General features: G+C 40.5%; 1 protein-coding gene and 1 long non-coding RNA gene across 3 annotated transcripts; one reads left to right on the forward strand and one right to left on the reverse strand.

Moving 5' to 3' along the window:
* Positions 1-5314: 5314 nt before the first annotated feature.
* Positions 5315-21387, reverse strand: PABPC1 (poly(A) binding protein cytoplasmic 1). Of its 2 annotated transcripts, none has more exons than XM_051785337.1 (15): positions 20662-21387; positions 15938-16131; positions 15730-15845; positions 13763-13902; positions 12396-12490; positions 10893-11030; positions 10701-10796; positions 10015-10287; positions 9739-9832; positions 9472-9582; positions 8309-8463; positions 7788-7872; positions 7479-7609; positions 7106-7201; positions 5315-5756 (listed from the first exon to the last, which is right to left on the reverse strand). In XM_051785337.1, the coding sequence occupies exons 1-14, from the start codon at positions 20852-20854 to the stop codon at positions 7109-7111; spliced, it is 1914 nt and encodes a 637-aa protein (XP_051641297.1). In that variant the 5' UTR covers positions 20855-21387; the 3' UTR covers positions 5315-5756; positions 7106-7108. The 2 variants fall into 2 exon arrangements, with proteins under 2 accessions (XP_051641297.1, XP_051641298.1); XM_051785338.1 differs by having other exon boundaries at positions 5691-6211.
* Positions 21388-21761: 374 nt separating this feature from the next.
* LOC127470153 (uncharacterized) lies at positions 21762-27281 on the forward strand. Its single transcript, XR_007904186.1, has 3 exons — positions 21762-25548; positions 26212-26291; positions 26894-27281. It is a non-coding gene; the product is annotated as an uncharacterized LOC127470153 (long non-coding RNA).
* Positions 27282-27635: the final 354 nt, after the last annotated feature.

The raw sequence follows: 27635 nt of genomic DNA on the forward strand, positions 1-27635 counted from the left end.
TCTCTGCTTTTGTTACTTGGGAGGTGAAGCATCTGCAGACTGAGTTTAATGGAAAAAATGTGAGGCAGACAGATGCTCTGGACCATGGGTGGGAGTTTTCTACTGCTGTCATTCTAGGTTGGTGGTCTCATCTCATCTTATCTTCCCAAAACTGGTTCCTGAAACTGCAGGAGGGGCAACTGAGCTACTTTTGGTGGCAAATCTCTAATAGTGGCAAGAGACAGGACTAAGGAAGCTTCCAGTTACAGATGTGACAATGTAATATGCTGGGGCCCCACTTCTTGAAGTGCAATCTCTCTTTTATGTCATCTGCTGACTTCAAGTTTAACCTAGAACACATGTAACCCAAGGTCCCAGTTACTGCAATGTGACACAACTGGTTAGCCTGCCCAGGGCATCAGTTTTGTATTTTGACTACTCAGATATTACATGGAACATTTTTAAATGTGCTCAGAGCTATAAGAAAGTATGTATCTCTGGACAGCTATAGCCAGTTGGAACACAACTCAACTAGGGATGTTTCTTTAGCAGGTTACATGGGAAGTAGGAGACCGGCATAGATGTACTGCTCTTAGTTCTTAATGTGTGACAGAACCATTATGTCGGCCTAGCTTGTCAGTTCTTCTTTTTCTTAATGATTACATTCAATTCAAATACAAGTGAGAAATCTAAGCTTCAAATTACTTCTTTCAAAATAATTTTAAAAAAAATATTCTTCCTTTGTTCCTGTTGCCCAAGTCCTTCAGTTACAACTACATACGTACCTTGTGGTCTTGGTGTAGCTGAAAATATTTGTTTCAAATTATTCACTTCAAATGCCACGTCCTAAGGATTTTTAACCCTGCCAGCTGTATTTTCATTTGGATATGGCTACTATTCTTCATTATTGACCACATCCTACAGTAGGTAAGTGAGCTTTGCTTCACAGAGGTGGTTACACCACGTGGACTTACAGCAGGAATAAGGCGTACAAGGATTTCCCATGTTTCAAGTCTTTATATGAGAATAGTAAATAGCTCAACTTCTCCAGGAGCTGAGCTACAGACTCTCAGGTCAGCACTCTGTCAGAGAAGACCTGAAGCATTTCCCAGCCAGACCTTCCCATGGCTTTCCATTGCAAAGGTGGTATAGGGTTCTTAGTATCACTTGCCATGGTATTGATGGGGCACCTACCTAACTGATGTAATGGGACATAAGATGTGGTATTTCTCTTTGAAAGGACTAGTTGATCAAAGGGAAAACGGGAAGGAGGCAAGGGAGAGAGAGCAGTTTAATTCACAGTGCCCACTTACATTGTAAAAAGTAATTGAGAGAAGAACTGAGACATTTTGAGAGTAGCCTCTGATTCCAGTAAATCCAAGCTTGTGATGAATTTACTCGGGAGGTATTTCTAGCCTGAATCATCTCTCATGGGAAGCCATGAAGAGATCACTAGTAGTTTTAACTACGCCAGCAGGGAGTGAAACTGTTGCTTGTGTACGGATAGAGACTCCAACAGAAGAATCAATCATGGAAATGGAAGTTCCTACCTAATCCCAAGTAGGATAGCCAAAACCATGTAACTATGAAAGTCTAGTGAAAACTGTGGTCCCAAGGACTGTGGCTGTCTCTCCTGTGTCAGTTCGGACCACAACTCCTAGACCTGTTGAGGATAAATCTTGGCTGTTTTGGGGGGAAGTTTTGGGTTGTGTTTTCTGTTTTGGTTTGTTTTCTTTTCCCCCAGTTATCCCAAGCAGAAATATGTCTATTAGATGTAGATTTCAGAAAACCTTTTTGCCTAGACTCCTAACCCGAAATGGTAAGTGGCTACCTTTGAACATCCAGTCCATAGCAATCATTACCAATATTAGCAAGAAGGAATTGCAAGGTGCAAGAACTGAAGATACTGTTTATTCAAGGGTAGACACCTAATTAGCATAAACTGGCAATATGACATTGTTGGACTCAGGAACATCTTAATTTCCACCACATTGCCCCCTCCTCCCCTAAGACCCAGTGAAATCTGAGTTCCCTGGACTTCAGAAGAACAGCAATGAGAATGTCTGCAATTCAGATTACCTCTGCCCCAAACCTTTGATTTAGTTGCTCATAAAGCCACATTCTGCTTGGGAAAGAGGATGGTGAATATAATGCCATTCATTCAGTCAAATCACCACTTATTCCAGGAGCATGCTTTTGGCTGCTGCTACACTCTGAAGTGTTTGCTGTGGTTAGGATGGAAGACAGGGAAGGACTGAAGGAATGAAATACCAGAGGATCCAGCAAAATCAGTTTAGCACTGGCTGGCTGCAGGGTGCAGAGGATCAGTGTAAGCCTCTGACACATGCTAGAGGGAACGTGTGGCAGCAGGAAGTGACTGCCAGGCTGCCTATTAACCCAAGGGAACAGTACTCTACTGCTATTGCATAAATCAATTTTTCTGCATTGTCCATTGTTTTACAGTAGCACTCCAAAGATACATTAATAGAGGCACTAACAAATGCCTTGTTTGCTATCTTTAAGATTTAAATATAAAATAAAAGACATTCATTAAATAGGCATCTGTGGTATAACAGTGGGGAATTACCATGTAATCAACAATGGGAAGAAATAAACCCAACCAGCTCAGTTTTGCTTTCTTAAGCCATCATAATCACCTCAGCAGAATTGCCTTACTGTTTCCTTCCATTACAGAAGTTACCCAGTATTTCAGGTTGGTACTTGACACACCTACAAAAGTCTTGTACAAACTGGAAGACCTTCTCTTTTCTTCCTTTTTCAGTTTCCCCATAGGCAAGACATTAAATAACTTGCTCATTCTTACAGAACAAAAATTAGTTTGGTTAACTCCAGCAGACTCACTGAAGACACAGTTTACCTAGGGAAACAAGCAGAAGTGAAGTGGTCTCTTGCTTTCCTGTTAGGGCTCTAAGACTCCTGAAAATAAGTAGGTCTTTTTATCATCCTTTAGATAGACCTAAAATGTTTAACATCATCTGACTCTTCAGCGTTTCTATTATGGTATTAAATATTTTTAGGTCTTTAAAACTGTCTCCAAAGTTTTAATGTTTTTATAGTTGATATTACACAAAATTAAGGTTGTACGTTCAACCTTTTAACATGTGTATCTTGTTTGAACTGTCTTTTTTGTAGGATTTACCATCCAATTTCAAAAATTCTTAATTCTAGTCATACACCTCACAAAGATTGCAAATTAAAGGCTATGCCAGTCTGCCTCCATCAGGACAAGACTGAACGTAAGAATTATACAAGCTTAACATAATGCTTTTATAGTGAAATGAGAGATTTTAAAGAGGATTCATTTACGCCAGACCAATTTCACCTCTCTGCTAGGCTTATTTCTCAAATTCACTTAACAAAAAAAATCTGAAAACCTTTGCACAAGGGGGTGTCATCACAGGGGAAAAATTAGGGGCCTCTTGAGCTGACTTTTGGGGGGACTTCAGAAAGACTTGACTGCAACAGATCTGGAGAACACTGGCATACCCCCAACACAACATGGATTTCAGAGAGACTTCCAGAAGGAACTAACACCTTCCTATGAATTCCGTATAATCTGTATTATTTACGTACAGCAACTGGAGCCCCACTGGATTGCAGTGGCTAAGGGTCATGCCTTCCTCCATGACTAACAGATGTTTGTGCCTTTCCCCAGCCCAGCCTGCCAAATTTTTATCTCTTCTCTGTAAGAGAAGGACATCTCATTTTCATTACCTCCTTTCTTCCTCTGCATTATCAATTTTGAATAAGCAGCTTATAGAGCAAATTACGGGCTAAACTGGGCAGAAAACTCCTCTTTTATTCTACAAGTCTAAAGTAGTCCCTCCTTGAAGGGAAAAAAAAAAGGCAAGGCAGCAACAACAGGATAGCTTATCTGTGGACAGGCAAGTTCTATGTATCTGCTAACTTAAGTGAAAGTTTGTTTTACAAGAAAAGTTCTTGCTACTGTGTCTTGGTTATGCATGTAACACATGCTTAGTTACACATTTAGGTGTTAATCCTGCAAAAATTTCAAACTCAGTAAGGTCCTGTAACAAATGAACAGCTCACGTGGCTAGAGCTGGGTTTTCTTGCCTTTGGTGCCATGTGCCATTTGTCTGGACACTGTTTCCAGTGACTAACACACAAACCCCTGAAGATCCTATCAGCCCCAAGTGGAGACAAAATTGCTTCTGTGCTACTCTAGATCAGAGTTAGTGCAAAAGGCAATTTATTTAAAAAAAACCACTTCCCTCTCCTGCCACCTTGTTTTTTATGACAGTCATGTGTAAGAATGAACAAGAAAGGTCACCTTTTGCAGGATGCAGCAGGTTCCTGGAGCCAGTAAAGCTGCTAGAATTATTTTACCATTCAGAAACTTGATAAAAAGCTTCACCCAGTTTTGTGTAAGCTCACTGTATGCAGAGCTCTGTGACACATCACAAGTTCATGAAAAGATGTTTGTAGTGAGTATTAAGAAATTAGGAACAGCACTGAATTTGAGATCCATTTTCAAAGCTGCTGATTTAAAGTACCCTAACTGCATTCTTTCTCAGTAATAATTCAATATTTTAGCTGCCAAAGAGGTAGCTGAGATTTTCAAAGTTGCCTGTTAAGAAGGATTTTTCACATTAAAAACCCCTGAAATATAGAAAAACTAAACCCAACTGGTTTCTTAATAACAGAGCAAAAAGACAGAAGTCATTTGCTTGCTAGGGAACACAGGATTAGAAATACACATGAAGAAGTCCTATTCACAGGATTTTTACTATGCAAAAAGTATGATCTTTTGGTTTCTGTGCCAAGTGCATTAGTTTTAGTGCGTTATCACCTGAAGCCTCACTTTTTTTTTGTTCTAGGAATGCCTTGTCTTCATATGTTCACAGTAATAGAATTTTGGAACACTGTCTATTGCAGCCAATTCTTGCTCATTCATCAACTTCATCCGACTGCCTGCACCTCAGGGCTTGTTGGTCATCTAAACACACAGCTGGAGATCTTTGTAGAGATTGTTCCTTCCACCAAAACCTGTGAGAACAAGCACCATGTGTACATTTCCTCCTGGTCATCTCAAAGCAGGGTATTTTAAAGGTCTATTTCTAATTAGATAATTAAAAAATCTCAGACACTGTTCCTATTACAGATCTAAAAGCCAGATCTCACTGCTCTTTTAATTGGTTTTAATGCCTAAGTTTATATTATCAGTAACAGGTGCCTATATGGAGGCTAATCTTCTCTATAAACCACTAAAACATACCATAGAGTGGGATTTAACTTGGCATTCTGAATAACATTATGAGAAGTTCACTGTACAAAAGAGACCATCACAAGTAAGTCAGTGTTTAAGGAATTTTTATTAAACCAAGAATTTTATAATCCAAATTATGTTTCTTTTGCTCAGCTATCAATTCCCACTGTCAACTAAAACAGTGGTGATATTCTGAGCTTTTACACAGTAAAGAATTACAAAATTAAAGAAAGGAATGCTTTAAATTTTTGTACTGTGCTGAAAATTCTTTTCCCCGGGTTTATAAAACATTAATTTGTATTTTTTATTTTACTATTTTTTTTAAAAATTTTAAATCCATAAGTAATCTAGGACTAGCATTTGTTTTGCTAGCCCCGGCGTTGCTCTGTACGTAAGCTTCAAAGTTTCCTTTCCTTTTTTTATTTCTTTTATATTTTGCAATGTTTTTCTCAATATTTAATAGTTTTTCCATGTTTAGATTTTTTTTTCTTCGGTGAAGCGAAGTTCTAGATTGTAGTCCCGGATCTTTCTGCAAACAAAAACAACGCTGTTAGGTTCTAAAATTAAAGCAGCATCTTATGTTTCCAGATATGCTTTCTGCAGCTGTGTGCCAGGCAGCATCCTGGGCTTTCATGGAATCGATCATACCACAGGTCTTTGCAAGCAGAGTATCAGGAAGTAAAGTATGCAAAGTCTGTGATTCCTTGGTAAGACAAAACTGACTCTAGAACTGTACTTCAAACGTCACAGCTTCAGACAGTGCCTACGCACAATGTTTGTTACTGTGACTAACTTGACTGCAGGTCACCTCTACTCTTAAGGCCAGCAGACTGAGGCTCATTGGATAACTCCCCTAGTAGTATTTTCAATTTCCAGTTACTAAAACATAATGGAGCAGGTGGAGTAGTGGTCTCAAAGTCTGGGCACTTTAGTTTAGGAGAAACAACTGATTCAGCACTTGGTATCTCCAGTGTGAAAGTGTCACTAGCAAAAAAAAAAAAAAGAATACGTAAAAAACATGACTCAAATTCTGCCTTTGAAAGGAAAATTGCAGAAATTAAAATATCAATAAAAAAGAAAATTCTACATGATCAAATGTTGAATTCATCTTCAAATGATAGCTACAAATGTGAATAAGTTCACAGACAGGCAAAACCTAACCAGACTGAATAGATAATAGATTCTTTTTTATCCTCAACATTTGAAGATATCGATTATTAGAAATTATTTTAAATATTGATTTATTATTATTCACATTTTCCCCTGTCAAAATTGTAAAGGTACCACCTTTTGGCTCTTTCTGCTGTGCACAACTAAGATATCAGCCCCACAGAAGGCAATAAAGACAAATCAGTATTTTAATTGACATCAAAGTTAAATTCATGCAACTGTGAGGTCAAGACAATATATAGTTTAGTTTTATAGTTTAGTTTTCAATTAATGTATAACTTTAGATTTTGGCAAGTATATACAAATTATAATGTAAATAAGCTATTTTATTTTTAAGAAACAATGGGGTTGGACTACCACTTTAAGCTTACTTCAATTCCACAAGTTCCTCTCAAACAACAGTATGAATAGTAACATTTGACAGAACTGCCCATTTTTGCACACATGCCTAGAACTAATTCCAGCTAATTATGCTGTTAGAACTAATGCTCTAGTACTAACTAAATACACAAGACACGTCAGTAGCTTTTACTAACTGAGAGCTACAGAACTGGACAACCGGAGTGAGCACAGAAGTTTGTTTACCAAAGCTGCTACTTTCTGTGGCTGCAAATGATACAGGGCCTGGACACATGCTGCTTATAAGGCCATAGACCACAGACTATTGCCCCAGTCAACCTATGAAACTACAGCGCTCAGAAGACTTACCTATTAAACACTTGGAACCCCAGTGGGATTATTAACTGCCTTTTGAGCAGCCTCTTTAGCTTGGTGGGCTTGTAGTACGGCTACAGCTTCATCAACCTTTTGAGTAAAAAAGAAAAATTAATAAAGGGAAGCTTAGCAATTTCTATCTATTTAAGTTAATGATGCAGTGTAAATTTTACACATAACAATGCCTGCAATGTTAAAAAAACAAAGAAGGATAACATTACAGTTCCAGTCACTGCCACCCTGTGAAGGAGGATACTCTTGCCCTGAGCCACTGCTGCATTGCACTGCTGCTCCACTGTGCCAGCATAAATACTTGTTAGATCAGTGTAGATTTAACCACTGACCAAATTAGTGTAAGTCCACCTACCTTCGAACGAAGAGACTCAGGAGACTCGAGCATGTGGAGGAGTTCAGAGTTGTCAATCTCCAACAACATCCCAGTGATCTTACCCGCCAGAGTAGGGTGCATGCTTTGAATGAGAGGGAATAGACGTTCACCTAGAGAGAAAAAAAGTTAATCAGGGACAAATCTCACCTGACAAACGCAGACTAGATTTAAGGGAAAAGGAAAACAAATATCTTGTTCTACTGCTAAAACCATTTACTCAGCATTTTAAGACTGATAAAAGAGTACTTTGACTGTCCTTCTGCATAGAGAAAGGCATGGTATACATACCTAACATCTGCTTTTGTTCTTGTGGAGGGGCAGAAGCCAACATGGAAGCAGTCAAGGGTTCCTGACCTTGCACATGGACAGCAGGCTGCAAATTAATTTGACACCATTTGAAAATTAAATTCTAGTTCATAGTTAGGTACAGCTTCAAATATCCAACAACTCAGCATAAACAAGGCCTACACTGTCAGAAGCATGGAAGAAATTACAACTAAGTCAATTTAATCAAATAGTACTGGTTAGAGCTGAGTGATGCCGAAGATTATCAATCACTCCATTGAGGAGTGAACACAGGAATTTAGGCTAAGGTATCAAGCAACTAGAAAATATGAAGTAACACGGGATCACACCCTTTCCCAGGTGAACTTGAAATATACTTAATCACCAACGCTTTTACTCTGCTGCCACAATGCAGAACCTGAATTCTAGAATGACAACTCTTAATTACAAGTGCCTCCCTCCCCTCCACCTTCCTCTGCAAAAAACATCAGTAAAAGCACAGAGCAGTTCCTAAAATTCCATACCTGCTGCATAGCAACCTGTGGCTGTGTGTTAAGATGCTGCTGAGGATTACGGACACCTGCAGCGTATTTGTACTGTGGTACTGTGCGTACAGCAGGAGTAGCTGCAGTAGCTGCTGCTGCAGGACGTGGACCCATTGTTTGTGTTGATGTATTAGCTGAAAAAAGAGTAACAATTCTGTATGTAAATAATTATTATTATTTTAATTTAGTCTAAACTGTACAAGTTAAAAGCATAACAAGTCAACTCGAACTGAATACCTAGTTTAGGTATTGTATTATAGATTCATCTCAGTGGTATTGTCAACTGTTGTACCAGCAGTCATATCTGAAACTTCAAAGCTCAAAATTTACTGGATGCTACTTTCACTTCAGTCATGAATTGCTTTTCACACATGCTATTGAAAAAAGATCTGTAAGAAAACACCCACTTTGGTTGAGTATTAATTTAATTTCATTCTAACCTAAAGGACACTTGATTTCCTGAGCACATTATGTCAGTCATTCAAAAAAAAAAAAACCACAAACCTTTCAGCAAGCAAATAGCTGTCTAATACATTCTGAGAAAATTATGCCTCCAGAGAGGTTGTAGATTCCCCATCCCTGGAGGTGTTCAAGACCAAGCTGCATGGGGCTTCGATTATCTTGGTCTAGTGGAAAGTGTCCCTGCCCATGGTAGGGGGGTTGGAACTAGATGATGATTAAGGTCCCTTCCAATCCAAACCACTCTATGATTAAAATCAATTCTGGTTCATTCATTCATGTTCAGATTTTGCATATATGATACTGACTCACAGTATTCTATGGCAAAATAATAAGAGCTAAAATTCTATCATCTCAGTAATTCTACATGTGACCTATTAAAATTGCCACAATGATGTTTAGAAATTACAGAAGCCATCATACAGTACTACTAAAGCACATATAACAAGAAAAAAATGCTTCATCCTAAAGAGGTGGGATCACAGCTAGAGTCTTTGCTGGGACAGTTTTTAAGAGCAACTACTAGAAGGTGATACTAGCTTTTTAATTTAGTAAGAGCTGGAAAAGGAGGGAAGTGTTACCACATGTGATATTGAACTTAAGAATGCTTTCGAGAGATCATCCCGATCCAGCAAAATTAAAAGAGAAGTTTAATACTTAAAGTTTGCATAAACCAAACTCACCAACACGCTGTGTTGACATGACTCGTGGAACTTGTGAAGAAGCTGGTCTCATGGTACTGAACGGTGGTCTGGGTGCTGCTGGGCGGATAGCACCAGGCATGTTTTGGAATGCTACAGTTTAGAAAATATATTTGTTACACACTGAAACACTGAATGGTGACAGTATGACAAAGAAAAGACCGATACATGAAAATATACTTAAAAGTGCAAAGGTAAACACTATGGAGCTTACTGCAATCACTAGAAAGAAGTAAAGAAGTGACTTACGATGAGGTCTGGCACCCTGAGCAGTCCAGCGAGGACTAGGTCTAGCAAGTTGAGCGAGCTGATTAGTAGGATAGTATGCAGCACGGTTCTGAGTCTGCCAAATATAAAAAACATTGCATAACTCTGTGGTCTGTGAAGGGCACGTTGAACAGTCGTCACCCTTCTGCTATGAGATTAGACTGCTGAAATTATGGACACATGCTACTAGTTTTATTTACTGTTAAATCTGAACAGATTTTATACACAGCACAAAAAATTCCGTTTCTCTACACGTACCTGTGGGATAGCTGCCATGAAGTAACCTGAAGGAGGTGCTGGCTGGTAGGGATTGATTACAGGATTAGGTACTGCTCTTACACTTGCCATTCTCTGCATGTACTGGTTTGTGAGATGAGCTTGGCGCTCCTCTTTACGCTGGGCTAGAGCTACATATAATGGTTTAGTAGCCACAATTCTACCATTCATTTCTGTGACTGCTTTGGTGGCTTCCTCTGGTGACGAAAAGCATACAAATCCAAATCCTTTGCTGCGGCCACCTTCCATCATGACCTGTGAGTACAAAATTTAGTTTTAAAACTAAATATCCTGTGGCATACCTACTCAACTTATATGAGTTTCTCATTTCAGCTTATTAGAAGTGAGATCACAGGTTTGTTTTACTGAATTATTTACAGAAAGGAGTATTATCGCTTAATTAATAGGTAGCTGTTAACTAAATATAGATGAAAATTTCAGTGAAATAATAATGAGCATACTATTGCACTGAAAAGATAATTTCTTACATTAATATCAGTACAAGAAAGGATGATCATACGGTTTTTAATCTGAGATGTACAATAATCAAGAAAGCAGATGCCCACGTACATAGTGGGTCACATCTGTTAGTCAATGTAATAATTTTCTCTGGTGAAGGATCATTGTTCATTTTCAGAGAACAGATGAGCACAATCTAAGAACTTTACCTTTGCACTAGTAATTGTACCAAATGGGGAAAATTCTTTTCGGAGACGCTCATCATCAATCCCATCATCAAGATTTTTCACATAAAGGTTTACACCCTGAGAAAACAGGCAAGTTATTTTTGAAAGCAAGTGTTCTGTGTAAGTCTCAAAATACCACACAATAAAGTTAGTTCTCTTGAATTAAAACTGAACCTGGTATCTGGTGATCCTGTCCTGCTTCATTTGTTCAAACTTGCGCTTCAGCTCCGTCTGTCTTTCCACCTTTTTCTGAGCCCGGCCAACATAAATTTGTTTCCCATTGAGCTCTTTCCCATTCATCTCATCTACAGCCTTCATTAAAAAACAACACATTAGCAATGCTTTGTACTCCAGTGTTTTTCAGAAATACAAAAAAATGCAATTCAAATATAAAAAGTTAAATACAGATTCCAGAAAAAGAGCCAATCTATCTTGAAATATCCCAAAATGGAACAAAATACCCTAAGATTTCCCTGCTTAAGGTAACATGGAAATTGCTTTCCGATTATACTTCTGTCCTGTTAAAGACAAGTCACAAGGATGCAAAACACTTTTTTATATGAAGTTGGAAGAAAAAACACCCAAGTCACACAAGAAAAACTACTTCTCCAACCTTATCTTGCTAAAGGCAGAGAAAAGTAGGCAAATTAAACTGAAAATCTCTAATTCACTTAGTTCTGTTTTTAAATACTTTTAAATACATCTGAAACTGTAATATCTATCAGATTGTCTATACTATATGTTAAGCTACAGATGGTATATATGGTTTTTTCTTAAAATTTTTAGTCTTTCATTAAGGAAATATTTTTACAGAGATATTAGAATTTTGTTATGTAAAACCCCCAACATGTGATTTTAAGTACTCTAAGAGAAACAATTCATCAATCAATGTAAGACTGAAATGTGTATATATAAGACAGGATTTATTCTAATCTCTCGCTTGTACACATGCAGTACTGACAAATCACCAAAATGCCTTTTGAAAAGCAAACTTTGTCGCCATTTGCTCTGTGCTGTTTCTCTCCTGATGCTATGTCCTTACTGCCACAGTCAACTGACATATCAAAGCAACCAGTTGACAAAGTTATACAGCATACTGGCATGTTATAGGCAAATATATGAATAAAAAGGACCCTTCTTCCAAAGTTATCCTTCAGAGTAAAAGCAACATCACAGGGCTGTATAACTATTTTCTTACAGCTGTGCCAAACATGCCCTATAAAACTAATGGCTTTCCTGCTGACTTTGCAGAGCTGAAGTTTGAAAACACAATCCTTTCTGCTTTGCACAAACATTTTGTGCAACCAAATTGGATCCAATGATTCATCTCAGTTTTGCAGAGATGTAGTAATTTACTGTGCTTGTATGCTGCCCAGCATGACTGAGTCCAAATATCATTGAGACCTTTAAGCCCAAGTAAACCTGGCTATTAAATTATTCAAAATTCCTCATTTCTACACTAGTTCCAGCTGTCTCAGGGTATCTTGACTTAATAGGCTCCTCAGATCAACGAACATTTGCTCATAGGAAATCACTCTAAATGACAGAAACTGTGCTAAGTCATTTAGGAAGTGAACACCCACTTTTGCAGTGTCCTTGACCAATTAAAAAACCTTAACGAATTTGCAAGATTTCAAACCACTCAATGAAATATTATTTGGGTCTCCATAAGCTTACTTTTTGGGCATCTTCATGTCTTTCAAAACTAACGAAGCCAAAGCCTTTGGATTTTCCACTCTCATCAGTCATAACTTTCACACTTAGGGCAGGACCTAAAAAGAGAATGAAATACTTATGCTTCGTATGCAGAGTGTACTCTCTTCACTTTTTAAGCATCTTTTTTAGAAGTCTTAATATCTAGTTTATTTCACTTGTGTTACAAACTAATAATAGCATCTACTAAATGTCATCCATTAATATGAAATTACTAATTTGCCCTGATAATGAACTTCAGCCATTATAGCTGAAGTCTGCCCTGCTGAATTTCTTTCCTACTGTACTTTCAACCAAAATGGGATAAGAATTTCACCTCAAAGTGAATGATTTTTTTTTAATCATTAAAAATGACAACATTTAAAAAGTGTTAGTGCTTTCATCCTTTGAAACAGGTACTGAAAGCCAGAGAGGAGGCCTTGCAATTGGGCATGTGCTTTACCATTTATCCTGGTTTAAGGCCATCCCCGTTCAGTATTTCCAAACCTTTGAAAACCTGCAGTTCACAGCCCCAATTGGGAGCTGCCAATTTAGCTGTGGTATCAGCTAAACTCACTACTGTTTCAACCACAGATACTTCAGTAGCAGAAAGGAATTTCCTGTAAATGTTGCTTAGGGCTGCTACACGATATCTCTTATACAAGGCTTTCTCTTGCTTTACATCATATCCATTGGAGAACACCAAAAGCATGGAGGAAAAAAACCCCCAAAATAAAGCTGAGATTGAAAACAATATGTGAAAAATCTGTAACTGCATTAAGGGGTTTGCCATTTCCTGCTTCAGTAGTGACACATCATATACATTACTAGATCATGGTCATATGTCTGCCATAACTTTGTCCTGTGCATAACCAAGGATCAAGGCTGAATCATATAGCTTGGCACTGGAATAGCTCCTTATAATTTTGTATTAGGTCAACCATCACAATGTGACTGAATAACAGAGGTAAGTCTGCAGGTCAACGAAAGTAATAGTAAACTCATTTGTAACTCTTCTTGTGCATTCATAACATCAATCGGTATTAAACCAGAAAGCACTCCCATTTGCAACTTCCAAAAAATTGCAGAACCCATTCAAGACTGTTTACAGACACACTGTTTTCAGATTATTTCAAGCAATTCCAACAGCAGGATTATATACGCTGTTCTGCCTATTTAAAATTTGGATATTACTGTACCTTTGAATCCGAAATGGAATTAAGTACCCTTTATTACTATTTTAAATAAACATCAGACGGCCAGCTGATTCCTTGTATTGCAAAGCACTGTACAGATAAGATACAAGAAGTAAGCTGAAGTTCACTTGTGTTATAAAAACTTTAAGACATTACCAAACTTGCCAAAGAGTTCCTTAAGTCTCTCATCATCCATGTCTTCTCCAAAATTTTTGATGTAAACATTGGTGAATTCTTTTGCTCTAGCTCCAAGCTCTGCCTCACGTTCCTTGCGTGATTTAAACCTTCCAACAAATCTAGTTGCAGAAAGAACATGATAATATAGATTCAAGCAAGTTCGTCAAGGTTTAAAAATTTACTTTAATCCTTTGGCATAATATTTTTCATAATCAGTCTTGTTCACTACAGGTATGAAATTCTTTAGATAAAACATTTACAATAAAACTCTATCAGAAAAACAACTGCACTATCCTTTGCTACATCAGCATGTTTATCACAGTTACTATGCAAGAAAATGCTTTCAAGCCATTGGCGAGATTGTTCACTCTTACAAAAACAGCCTTTGACAACAGGAGCTGGACAATGGAAAGAGTACTAAGTAAAGAGGCTAAACAGAAATTCTAGATATCAGCATAATCCCTCTGCCATACTAAAAACTTGGCAGCCTTAAAGCAGTTACTGCTCCCTGATCCAGTTATTAGGGAAGGGATATTTAACTAACCTCCCGCACTCCCTCACACACCTTCCCAGCCTATATCAAAGACTTTTTAATAGGCATAGTGAAATAAAATAGTTCAACTTGCTCTTTAGTCACATTCCATTGCAAATTGGCTGGGAACAACAAAGGTCAGTTCATACTATCAGAGAAAGAACAGAACCCGAACACAACATTCTGCTGCCCAAGGACCTGCTCTGGCACAGACTGTACATGGTTGACACTGATTTCCAACTGTAGCAGACTTTTGCTTTCAAATTCTATTGTATTGTCTAACTTTATAGTTTCAAATTTGGCAAATGCATTCAAGTAGCAAACAGTAACTCAAAGATTTTAAACTTTGACAACTTCACCCAATTTATCACAATCAAGAAGAGTAAGAACAATAGTATTTTCAGCAGATTTTGATAGTGAGTGAAGTGTTTTGACTTCTAAAAGCCTAACCTGAATAGAAATTCAAAGCAAAATTAACTCTCATTATGTATTTTACCCATATGCTTTTGTAACTACATGCTGACCGTTTTTTACTAATTTAAAGTTGTATAAAGATGGACACTGAACAGAAAAGAAAAGCTCCATAGTAAGTCACTCAAGACCAGAACAAGCACGAAAACTAGTTTAAAAATATGTGTTCTCCCTATATCTGGTTTGATCCATCCACCTCTATGTGTAAAAATAATCCATGATGGTAACTGATACCAATTTCTGTTATCTTTTTTCCAAACACTCTCACATATTTAGAGAGTTGTTCTTTTGCAACTCTACCAAATACCATAACGATTGCTTAGGAATAGCTGTGAGGCACACTCATTCCCCCCCCCAGCTTAAATATCACTAACCAAGTAGCCAAATAACTATTTTCCTACAGTGTATAACAGTGATGATGTTTAAAACATTATACTTCTCTCAGTTTTATTTTCTGCACCCTAGCTATGCCTATTAACAGACATTCATATAAAAACATTAATGTCAACTGACCACTCTTCAGTGCTAAGTAACTGTAACTCTAAGTTTAAGTTTCATCCAAAAAATGGATAACACACCTATCTCACTACTCTTATAAAGGAAGTATTATTCAGGATACCCAATGGATTGTATTTTATCTCAGACCAGTAATATCAAAAAACCACAGAATTTCCCGAATCCTCTCCTTACAATACTGGCCTGTAAGACAATTAAGACAAAGGTTTCTTTCTCTAGGGTCCATTATTTGCCTTTTTCAACTTAAGTCTGCACTTACAGTATGGAGGTGATCCAATTCATAGAATCCCTAGCACTAAAACTCTAAATCTTCTTAAAATTAGAAACTTTTAAACAACCTGCCTTTCTTAGGTAAGCTTTTAAATCTCTGCCTCCTGTAAAATGAATTTCAGTTTGTTGATCCCCAACTATGTATTTATGTACTTACACTTTGCGGTCATTAAGCAGCATACCATTCATTTTTTCAATAGCTCTTTCTGCAGCTTCTTGTGTCTCAAAATGTACAAATCCATAACCCTTGGATCCATTTTCATCACATACCACCTATTAATGAAAAACCTCGTTGTAATACCCATGCAACGTTTCCAGCGTAAAACAAGGAGTCTGTGTGTCAAACCAATTTATTTTCCACTAACCTTACAAGATAGGATGTTCCCAAAAGCAGAAAATGTGTCATACAAAGCTTTGTTATCAATTGATTTGTCCAAGTTTTTGATGAAGATGTTTCCTACACCGCTTTTGCGTAGAGATGGGTCGCGCTGAGACCACATGATGCGCACTGGTTTGCCTTTTATGACATCAAAGTTCATGGTATCCAAAGCTCGTTCAGCTGGAAAAACATTACGGAATTAGTAGAAAACACTAAAGTTACCTTAATAAGCACACGAATACCATTTGGAGTACAAGTCTTAATAATATTTTTACTATTTCAAGTTCAGAACCACCACCAAGATGCAAACCCAAACCTCCAATGTAAATAGACCCCTCTCTGCTGTATGCCGGTAAAAACTGGCAAAAACTCCTCAGCAAAAGCTGCACTTAGGAAGGAGCACAAGTCAGTTGAGCAAGATGTAGAAACCCCAGTAGCCTACAGGACTGGAGCCCACTATGAAAAGATGGTACAGTGAAAACGCATGGAGTGGTGGCAATTACAAAAGTTTAAACATTTGTGAAAATCATCTCAACCAAGCCCATATCTTGTAGATGTATATTGTGTCAATAAAAACGCTTTTAGAGGTACAACTTGTGCCTATATGAGGCCTTTTGCAAACATTAACATAAGAACTCCTACATCACCAATACTTCTAAATTGACAAAATTTCTTTGCACTAGGTGGATGTTGAAGCCTGGTTCAGGCAGCTGTTCCACACAACTCTTTCCTTAGTGACCAAAAATCTGTGATGGAATTCCAGGTAAGAGACAGATCAAAGAGATTCAAAACTAGAACTTAATTTCGAAAATCTGAAATTATGTAAATATTAATTAAAAGCTCACGATGAAATACTTATGAACTCAGTTAAATAGGAAGCATTAAAATAGCAAAACAAAGTAACATAAACCAGGTTTTGTTACTCCAACAGAGCAGTTTTTCCAGCAGAACTCTGTAACTAACTTTCCAAATCCTTCATTTAAAATCTCACTATATTTAGATGGGGAAGTATTGAGACTTGTTCAGTTTTCACAGTTCCCTTCAAAGCAACAAGATATGTCTGTCATGCTTTGAGTTAACAATGTATTTAAACAAGAAAGAGCAACAGTTCTCAAGTAGGGCAGCTTCTTTTCATCATTATTCCTGTATGTCTGGAAGAACACTGAGAAAAGTCCCAGGCAATACCTGAATTCACACCCATTGGTACTAACTCACTTCATTGTAATTTGCATATATCAGAACAATATGATGCTAGCAAGACTGAAATCAGCTTCATGTTAGTTTAAAAACAGACCCATGGCAGCTAACTACATGCTGTAGTTAGCATTACTTTACTTGAGAGGACCAAGGGCCAATCACATTGTACAAATCCTTGTTTAATGTTTTTGTTCTTTAAGTGCTGCTTTTATCTTTAGCCGTGTTGTTGCCTATCATGCCAAAGAAAATTTGCAATGAACTACTGGTTCAGCTGATACACCAGGTTTTACACCCTTTCTCGTCACGTTTTCAGATTACAGTGAATTTGGAGATTATACTCTCTGAAGGACGTCTGTACATGTTAAAGAGACAGACATCTAACATTTTCATGGGGAAAAAAAATTACTGGTACTATTACCACATTCACATGACAATACCCACAAAAATTACATGCATTGTCAGTTTTCTAAACAAGTTAATAAAGCTTTCAAAAACATTAATATAAATTAAGCAGAAAAGACAACCTAGATACTGATAATAAGAAACAAAAATCTCCGGAAAGCTTTAAATTTAGGCAGGGGAGGTGGGAGGAGATGAAAAAAAAAGGAAAAAAAGAACTGTGGATATCAGACCGGCCATAGTAGAAACATATAAGACTTCACTATTGCCCTAGAAGTCATTAGAATTATTACTGACAGTACTAACAAAAGTGCCAGCAACAAACAGTTCATTATTTCCAGAAGTAGTAACCGGGTTTCCTTTACTAGAAAACGGGCTTTTCTAATTCACACTAATTGCTTCTAGAACAATCCTGACTGTCCTGAAAAATGTGTGTTCCTAGACACATTTCCCAATCATCTGACTCAAAGTGGGTCCATATTAGCCTTTGCAAACATTACCACTCTTGACTAATAGCGAGCCTGTGTCTTAGAACAGTGAATTTCTCCACAAGGACAGCCTGGAAACTCTCAACAGCTCTCCTCATCTCTCCTATGGAACAAAATTACAAGAAATTTAAATATTTCTGCTTAACCAACACCACATTGTCATTCCACAGCAGATTTTTAAAACAGTACTAGAACCCATCTGCAACTAGGTACAAATAACTCATTAAAATTCACAACTAGTGAAACTGGCTCACTTTCATCACATTTCAGCCATAAAAGGCTGTGCTGGCTGCAGGAGACAGCTCCATTCAGCAGCGAACTTGTTACCAACGGACACACCTACCCGGGCTGTACTTCTGCTGATTCTGCTGGAGCTCTGAATGACTCACCAGCTCCCATTTTAGTCGTCAGCAACTGGACAGTCCACTTTAACAATTTCAAAATCACATAGAATATATCCTTAATGCTAACCCATGCTAAAGGCAAATAGCAATAGCTATTTGCTAAATAATTAACCTCTGGAAAAATAACCTTTCTAAAAATTCGAAGTAGTGCAGTTTCAGACTACTCAAGAATATTTCTAGTTTAGTGATTAAACAAGATTGCCTGAGTTTTACTCCAGACTCTGACTCAAATTCAGAAAAGTCACAACTATGAAACATGTGCATACCTCACAAATGTGTCATCAGGTCTAATTAGTTTTTGGAAGAGCTTTGAGATCCCTAGTTTACAGACAGCTGGTAATGCCAAGCACACCTTCAAAAACATTTTTCAAAACCCAACCTAGTTGTTACTGGCTGTTTAATAGGCATAGCCTGAGATGTAGCTAAAAATTTGGCTAAACCAAGAAAAGGTAGTTTGGAATCAAAATGAAACCCACATCACTGTAAGAATAGCCACTCACCCTCAGAGTTCCTATTTCAAGGTTTCAGTAAAGAGACAGAATGATCTGCAAGACCAGCAAATACTTTTTAGGTATTTGCCAAAACCATCCAATTCTAAAAATGTTGAAAAAAGTATAATCACACAGTGTCATTGAAGCATATTGTAAACAAGTGCTTCCAGATACATGCCAGATGCAGGTTTTATACAGATCAGAAATACTTTTAGCTGAACTGGACTAGTTATAAAAAAAATACATGTGTTTCCCAAAGTCAGAAAAATAGTTATAACATCTGGAGTAACAGCACCTTTCTAAGAGGTAAGTTCTCTCTGAATTAAGTTCTGCTCAGGTGAAAAAGTTGTATTTGTTCCCACATTTGTCAAATTACAAACCAAGTCACAAAATGTACTGGTTGCTCAACTACTGACAATGATAAAGTTGGCCCTTACAGGATTCTGTCAGTACTAAGGAGGAGAAGCATTTGAATTACCTTCAGTCTCTGCACTGACATTATCATACCAATGTACTGACCTTTCTTTTTGAGAAACTGTACCATATGTTTTTATTGAATGAAAACAAGTATGTCAAAATAAGCACTCAAATTGTCTCACCCTAAACAATGGCTGAATAAATCAAAAGCTCTCTGAATGGAAAAAGCTGATAACAAGTGGAATATCTGCCTATTAAGATGAGGCACTAACTTTTACTACTTACATACAGATATCATCGGTACACCAAAGTCTGATCTGATAATGGTTGTATGCTAAAGCCAATTTTGAGAGCCAGTTAATCTAATTGCTTAAAAAGTTTGTAATTTAAGTCTCTCACTTTTATATGCTTGAAAATAAAACCATTACAATAGAAAGCTGCTTACTTAACTGTACTTGAAATCACTTACATTCTAATGAGCAAATTAGTATTTTTCTGTAAATTGGACTCCATAAAACTTAAAACCAGTCACATTTGGTTCTTTTACGGAAACATCCTCCAAGTGAACAAGCTGTATTGCCAACACGGCCAGAACTACATGGAAAGTTTCGTTATCGATATAACTTTAAAGAAGCAGCAACACTTCGTGAAAAAGTAAGTTTCATAAAAAACACAACTCGGGAAACACGTCAGAGAGTTTACTGAGAAGAGAAATGAATCAGAGGACAGCTTGGGCCACAGCCACACGAGGAGCGAGCACAAGGAGGCCCGAGCAGCTTCATGCCCTTCCCGCACGTGACAGACCTGCCATGGTGCTCCAACAAACGCTCCGGCCTGGCCGCCTGTGAAACTGCCCGGCCACGCCGGTGCGTCCTACTTCCTCCTGCCGGCCTCCCAACCACGTACTCACACACGCCCAGCCCCTGCGCGGTCATTAAAAGGCGCTAAGGACCGCGATGTTCTCCCCCAGCCACCCTTCACCTCGGACATACGTGGAGAGCCGCCTGCACATTCACCCACAGCCCCCTCCCCGGGAGCGGGGGCAGCCCCGCCGGGCCCCGGGCGCTCCCCCGCCCATCGCCGGGGCCCCGCGGCCGCTCCCGGTGCGCCGAAGCGCCTCCCCCCCGGCTCCTGCGGCCGCCACGAGGGGCGGGCGGCCCGGGCCGCGTGTGAGCGCCGGCCCTGCCGCCAACTTCCCCCCGCGCCCCGCCGGGGCCGCCCCGTCCCGGGCGGTAAAATGGATGCGGGGCGGCGGCCTGGGCGGCGGGCAGGGGACAAACATGGCTCCGCCGCCGCCCGCGGCCCGGCACTCACCGTCGGCGGGCTGCTGGAAGTTGACATAGGCGTAGCCGAGCGAGCGGCGGGTGATCATGTCCCTGCAGACGCGGATGGATAGGATGGGCCCGGCGGGGCTGAACTTCTCGTAGAGCATGGCCTCGGTCACGTCGGGGTGCAGGTCCCCCACGTAGAGCGAGGCCATGGGGTAGCTGGGGGCGCTGGGGTTCATCCTGCCGCCGTCTCCCGGCGCGGGGGGGGGCGCTGACGAGGCGGAGGCCGCGGCGGTCGGTGCGAGCGGGGCCGGCGGAGGCGGCGCGGGGCCGCTCGGACTCAACGGCTGCGGCGGGTGCGGCGGATGGGCGGGCGGGGGTCGGGGCGCTCCGTGCGGGCCGGGCGGAGCTGGCGGCGGGTGCTGCGCTCGGCGGGGTCGGGCTCGCTCTTGTGTCTCCTCTCGGCTGCGCCGGGTCCGGGGGCTTCGCTTCACCGGGTTATTTTATATCAAACCGGCCGTTTGCAGAAAGGTTGTTCGGGGAGGTTGGATGAGGAGAGAGGATTATTATTTTTTTTAAAAAGGCTTTTTTAAGATTTTTGGATTTTTTTTGGCTTTTTTAAATATTTTTTTTAGTAATAAATGGTGCTGCGGGGCCGGGCCGGCGTGTCCGGGTGGTCCGGAGCACACGCACTGCGCACACAGCTCCGACGGCGGCCGGGGGACAAGGGGGCGGCCACCGCCCCGGCCGCGCTCTATATATACCCGCCCCGCCCCCCGCCCCCGCCGCGCCGCGCGCCACGCACGGCGCCGCGCACGCGCACCCGCATGCAGGGGCGGGGACACGAGCCGCGGCCGGCACCGGGAGGCGGCTCCAGCGCATGCGCGAGGGCGCGGCGGGGAGGAGGGGCGGTGGTGCGCGGGCCGCGCCTGCGCACGGATGGCGTCACGAGGGGCAGCGCGCTCGGGGGGAGCGGCTCGGCGACACAGCGCGTGCGCGGCGGAGCGCGCACATGTGCGCGGCGCGGGGGGAGGCGGGTGGGCCCGAGTGCGCGTGCGGGTCGGGTGGGACCAACGGCGGGGGGCGCGGGGGGAGGGTTAGCGGTCATTGCGCGTGCGCCGCTCGCCCCGCCCCGCCCCCGGGGAAGGACGCGCGCGCGAGGCCGGGGCGGGGCGGGGCTTGCGGGTGCGCTCGGCGCATGCGCGGGACGGGAACGGGGAGCGGAGGAAAGTTCGGAGCTGGGGCGGCTCCGCCGTGGGTGTTGTCAACATGCAATAAGCTGCTCCTAGCGGTGTCTGCGCTTTACTCTGGCCGTTCCTTGAATTAAACGTGTTTTATCGCTGTGTTTTGTGCCAAAACGCTGGAATTCGGGCTGTGGGCTGGGTGGTACCGGGAGTTTCCTGAGCATCTTTTCACGTCTTTGTGTGTGTGGCGTCTCCGCCGTCTTCCCGAGCAGTTTTCAGAGGTGATGAAAGGCAACGATAGAAGCTTGTCAAATCAGTGTCGTGACTTGTGCCATATGCAGTATTTTTCGGAGAGAATTACGCACAGAATCACAGAATGAATTAGGTTGGAAAGAGCTCAGATCATCGAGTCCCACCTGTGACCGAACACCACCCTGTCAACAAGACCATGGCACGGAGTGCCACGTCCAGTCTTTCCTTAAACACCAAGGCAGTCCTACAGATTTTGGGAAACCTGTGACAGGCATACTCTTATTTTTAGCGAGCTTCCCTAGTCCTAAAAAAAATCCCTGAAGCCTTTCACAAGAAGTGAAGATATTTTCCTATCATTTAGAATTCTATGGGCTTTTTTATTACCAGCTGATTAAATATGTTTCAGATTTTCACAAAATAACAAATCAAATAAAATTTGCTTCTTTCCTGCTAAACAAATGTGCAAGTACTTACACTTGTGCTAAACATTACTATGAGTGTAAAGGCAGGAAGGCAGATTGTGGATATGCAGAAGTCTTGGGGATAACAGCTCTATTATGTTTCATGTAGTTTTTCTTCTGTATGTCTTTTTTTCTTGTTTGTTCTTTACACAGCTTCAAGAAAGCAAGAATGGTCTGCAGCTTTGCACTTTATTTTATTGTCTTGTTTTATGATTCATATGTTGTTTTATTCATCTTTGATCAGCATTTGCCATTACAGGTTCAAATAGACCTAGAGAGGTGAGTACTTGTGGAATTTTGCTGTCACATGTGAAAGATTCCCCTTGCACTCAGCAACTGCTGCAGTTTCACTGCCCTTGTTGGAGGTGACCAACCCTGTGGCAGAGTTGGCATCTCCCTGTGTCCCCTGGCAAAGTGTGACATCCTCATTCAGCCCCCACCCCACGCTGGCTTTAAACAGGTACTGACTTGCACTTGGAGCAGCTGACAAATGAACGTGTCCTGCTGTAGCTGTGGTGGCTTCTCTCAGATGAGTAAAGCAGATGGCCAGAGTCAGCAAGTTCTTAGAGTGAGGTTTGATGTGTTAAAATTTAAGCTGTGATTTTTATAGGAAAAAAACCTTCTCTAGTTTAAATACTGGTTTATAATGCCCTCCCTAGGATGTGTAGTGCATTGTTTCTGCTCTCTCCCTTCTTACATGGTTCTGCTCTTCAGCATGTCTCCTTTCCCCAGACTGTCCTTTTTCATACTGCTGTTTTCTCTGTCATTGGCACTTGGGCATATTCTTACATGTTTCTTCTTCCGTTGGCATGTTCCTGATCTTTCTTGAGAGTTAGGTTGCTCCATTTCTGCCCTTGGCACTCCTGGACAATGGCAAGATAGAACCCAGAGCATGGTAAGGCATATCTCCTTCCTTACCCAACTTAATTCTTTAAATTTGCAAGTTCTGTTCAGCAGAAAGGGCCTTTCTGGTGATCTTGCAGTTAGCCTCTTAACACCGTATGACTTCAGAGTTCTCTAACACTAAATGCTAGTGAGGCAGTAAAAATGCACCCTCAGCCTTAGATGGATATCCAGGAAAGTTCAAGTTATTGTTCAGAAGCACTGGAACTTTCTAATTAATCATGCCCAATATTTGTTCTTTTGGCAAAATAGTACATATGCATCTTGGGTCTTGTCCTCATAGATTGCACTGCTTTGGCTTTGACCTGAAGCAAGGATGTAACTGTTAGTTTTGATATCCACTCCCTCCCACCACCACCCTTATAATCTCAAAAGTATTAAATGGGGCTTTATTTATCCTTTATAAGAGAAAACCCTTTTCAAGTAGGAGATAGGTATAGTTAGCTGTGGTGCCCAAAACAATTATCTTGTCCTTCTCCTGTAGCAAACTTAGTTTTCAAAATGTGGCCTAAGTGTTTTAAGGCAACAAGAAGGGACGATTTTGTGGTTGAGGCACAAGGTCTTCATTAAACTTTAGATTCTGGTCCTGCAAAATTCTGCTAGTAATTTAGGATTAAATCCCATAGAGGACTTGGATGCTTGTGCTCAGTTCTGCCAACTGCCCACCCAGAACTGCAGTCCACAGCCCTGATGAGATTTAGGGTCTGTGAGGGATCCTGGCAGGAGAGCCCTTATATTATCCGATATTTTCATCTGGGTCCCTCCAAGATCCACTGTAGCTCTGCTGCTCTCAAATTCCATATGGTGGCTGATAAAAGTTGCTGTAGCAAGCATGTCTCATCAGCCCAGTGCATGTCCTGTCATTGCAGGTGTTACACGTGTGTGGCTGGGCCTAGAAGTTGTCCTTCTTAGCAGACACTGCTTCTTTGAAATGCCAGGTTTGAGGTTTGGCTGGAATATATACTCCGTGTTTCCTTTGGCAGCTTCAGGGAATCTAAGTCAAACAGAAATTGAATGAGGGGCAGTAACTGTTTAATTGTAAATCTTCAAAGTGTTTTTGCAATCAAGGTAAAAGTAGTTACCTGATGCATGTGTTGCCTCCTTTCAACTCAATATTCATAGAACTAACAAATAGGGAAAAGAATAATTTTTGCACAATATTTTTCACTGACAGCAATTGATTAATATTTCAGGGTACACAGGTACATGTTTTCTAAACATAAGCCCTACCAAAGTTAAATAAAGATCCTTTGTAACTTAAAGCTCTAGGCAGATACAAGATTTTTCTTTAGTGCCAGTGGTATTATGATTTGTGAATGCAATTATTTTTTTATTCTAGGCTATCGTGGAAGTAGGGGAGTTATTGAAATTTGTTCAGACTTCAGTAAATTTTCTCTCTGTTACCTAGGAATTATGACTTTTTGATACATGATAGATTGAACTAAACTGTTGAAAATTATACAAAACCAGCTTTATAGTTAGCCACAGGAAGCATTTTTAAATTGTATCTGTCAAGTGCCTATATTGAAGATCAATTTTTTATTATTTAACACAGCTGACAGTTAATGTTAAAAAGAAGGGTTTATTATTCAGAATACACAAACTGTTTCTGACTTCAGGAACTGCTTGATCATTTTCACATCTCAGCGTTTTCCTTTTCTGTTCAGCCACAGAGCAATGCCATGTGCTAAAATGACATTGTGAGAGCTAAAACCTTGATGGTGTGTGTTAAAGAGATAAGGAAGAACATGTACCTTTTGAAGGGGAGTGCCAGTTTCTTTAAAATGAGTGCCGGGCTGATAACACTGTTTGCTTTTGGTAGCCTACTTAGTCCAGATAGTCTTTTCAGTGCTAGATAATCTTTTCAGCCCAGCCAAACTCAAATTCTGAGTAATTTGTTTAATTAAAAAATGAAAAAAAAGGAAAAACCCCACATCAAGACCTTAGAGCTCTGTAATTTGAGTTTTCTTGAATGTGGGCAAAAGCAATTTTGCTTTCTTATTTTTGGGACTATTCTTCATTCATACAAAGAACTATATGTCTGTTTCCTTTACTGAACCTGTGAAGGAGAAATCACTTTGGCAATGAACAGGGAAAGAAGTGTCATTCTCAGGCAGTCATGACACGGGAAAGGTAACAGTTAATTACTTTATAATGTGCCTGAGGCAAACAAAGCGACAGGTTTGTGCAGTGGAATTGTTTTTTCCAATGCCAAGTGCAGTTGAGGAAATAGGAAGGTACTGAGCTAAATTTGGTCAGGACTATTGCAGCATTTTCCCCCTCATAACACTTCAAGAGTATACTCTGTTTCCCTCTCCTCTCTCTAAGAACTGGTTAATTATTAAGCCTTGGGAGATACTGTCAGGATTGGAAAGATGGATGTGCCAAGGAAGAGGTACCAGAGCCAAGGCTGGGCAAGGAGGTGCTCTGGGAAGACTGACTGGAGGAGAGAGACAGTGGAGAGCCAGAGCAGGGCAAGTCCATGCCCAGCTGTCACACACTGCTCTGATGACAGGCTCAGCTGCTCTGGGCCTCCAGATGGTTGTCCTCTCTCACCCCTTCTTCTTTCCCAAGAGTGAGCTTTGTGCTGCTCCATCTGTGTCCCTAATACGGCCACCTCTGCTCAGCCACATCCTCTGCCAGATACAGTCCACCCCCCTCACTTAGAAAACCACCAAATCAAGGTTTTATGAAAAACAGGTTTGTGTTTCCCTCTGCCCTTTACTAGCTAGAATCAGAATTGGTTAGCTCTGAGGCTTGCTCCCTTCATCAGTAGCTACATTATTTCTTCCTTAGGAGCCAGAGTAGTCCAATCAAAAAAATATGAGTATCATGCTGCTGTTCCTGATCGTCCTCAAAGTTCCACATAGTGACTGGTAAGTGTTGTGTACTTGGGAAACAGTTATTGCCATATTTCTAAGCACCTAGACTGTAGACTGTTAAAGATGCAGAATTTGAGGGGGGAGATGGTAGGGAGTGCAAGGAAAAGACAAGAAAGAAGCGTGGTAGGTGTTCTAACTCCATTCCCTCCCCAAATGAGAACACTGTATCCTCCTGACTGAGATTTTTCAAGCTTTTTCATAGAAATTCTCCAAGGATAGTAATTCAGTAATCTCAAAGGCAGTCTATTCCAGGGCTTTTCTCTCCTTAACTTGGAAATTATTTTCTTAATCTCTGACCCAAGTTCCCATTTTTGCAGTTCTTTCTAATTCTATCCCCAATAAAAGCGCAGGACATTTTTTTCCCTTTTTTTTTGGTTTTGTTTGCTTGTTTGTTTTTTGTTTTGGGGTTGGTTTGTTTGTTTTTTGTTGTCTTTGGGGGTTTGTTTGTTTGTTTGGGGGGTTGTTTGGTTGGTTTTTTGTTTGTTTTGGTTTGTTTTTTTTTGTTTTTTGTTTGTTTGGTTTTGGTGGTTTGTTTGTTTGTTTGTTTTTTCTTTTTGAAGTACTTTTATTCTAACAGAGACATGTCTGTCTTCCAGTATATGCATTTGAAAGTGTTCTGGTCTGTGGTGCTGGCTCAGGAAGCGGGTCAGACTGGAGTGAACTCTGGCATGAACAATAGTCTGTTTAAGGTGGGCATTGCTGAATTAGCACGTCTATGGGATAGTGATTTTTGTGCCAGCATATGCCAACCTGTGATTCTCTATTTCAGAGGGAGCTGCTATTGCTGTGCTACGTGCACACTGTGTGCATAATGAAGTGCCAGCCCTTTTGTGTTGTGGGAATTTTGTGTGCATATTCCCTTTACAAAAGGCTGATGGTGGTAACATAAGAGTGTGTTACCTGAGAGAAAACATGGACCTTCACTGGACCAGCTGCAGTTCGTTTACTTACCATGAGAGCCAAAAGGACCAAATAGCAAAATATGCTTTGGTCAGTTTACTCCTTTAGCTTATAAACTTATCTACTCCTTTAGTTTATAAACTTCTTTATCTGCTCACTATGATTTTAGATTTTCCTTATGCAGGACAAATTTCTGTGCTTCTTACAGATGATGCTTTGCCCCAAATTTTTCTCACAGGTCTCAGTCCAGGTCCTTTAACAACTTTATTGTGATCCTGCCACCTTTGAATTAGTAGCCTGTGATTTTCTAACCCAGATCCTGCCAATATTCTCTGTACCTCCTGTAGCACAGTCCTGCAGGCCCTGACAGCCTGTGACTAATTATCTCTGTTCACATGGTGAGCCAAAGAAAACTGCAGGGACTGTCTGATAACGAGT

Source organism: Manacus candei, unplaced genomic scaffold (assembly GCF_025592945.1).
Source record: "Manacus candei isolate 608988 ecotype Guabito, Panama unplaced genomic scaffold, ASM2559294v1 h1tg000019l, whole genome shotgun sequence".
Lineage (NCBI taxonomy): Eukaryota > Metazoa > Chordata > Aves > Passeriformes > Pipridae > Manacus > Manacus candei.

Bases quoted from the DNA above. Each gene is read 5' to 3' on its own strand.
- PABPC1 (XM_051785337.1), bottom strand. From the start codon at position 20,854: ATGAACCCCAGCGCCCCCAGCTACCCCATGGCCTCGCTCTACGTGGGG. The intron at 11,031-12,395 runs GTAAGCTTATGG...TTTTTAATGAAG, and splicing joins GACATGAAGATGCCCAAAAA to GCTGTAGATGAGATGAATGG. The intron at 10,288-10,700 runs GTAAAGTTCTTA...TTGTACTCACAG, and splicing joins GTACAATTACTAGTGCAAAG to GTCATGATGGAAGGTGGCCG.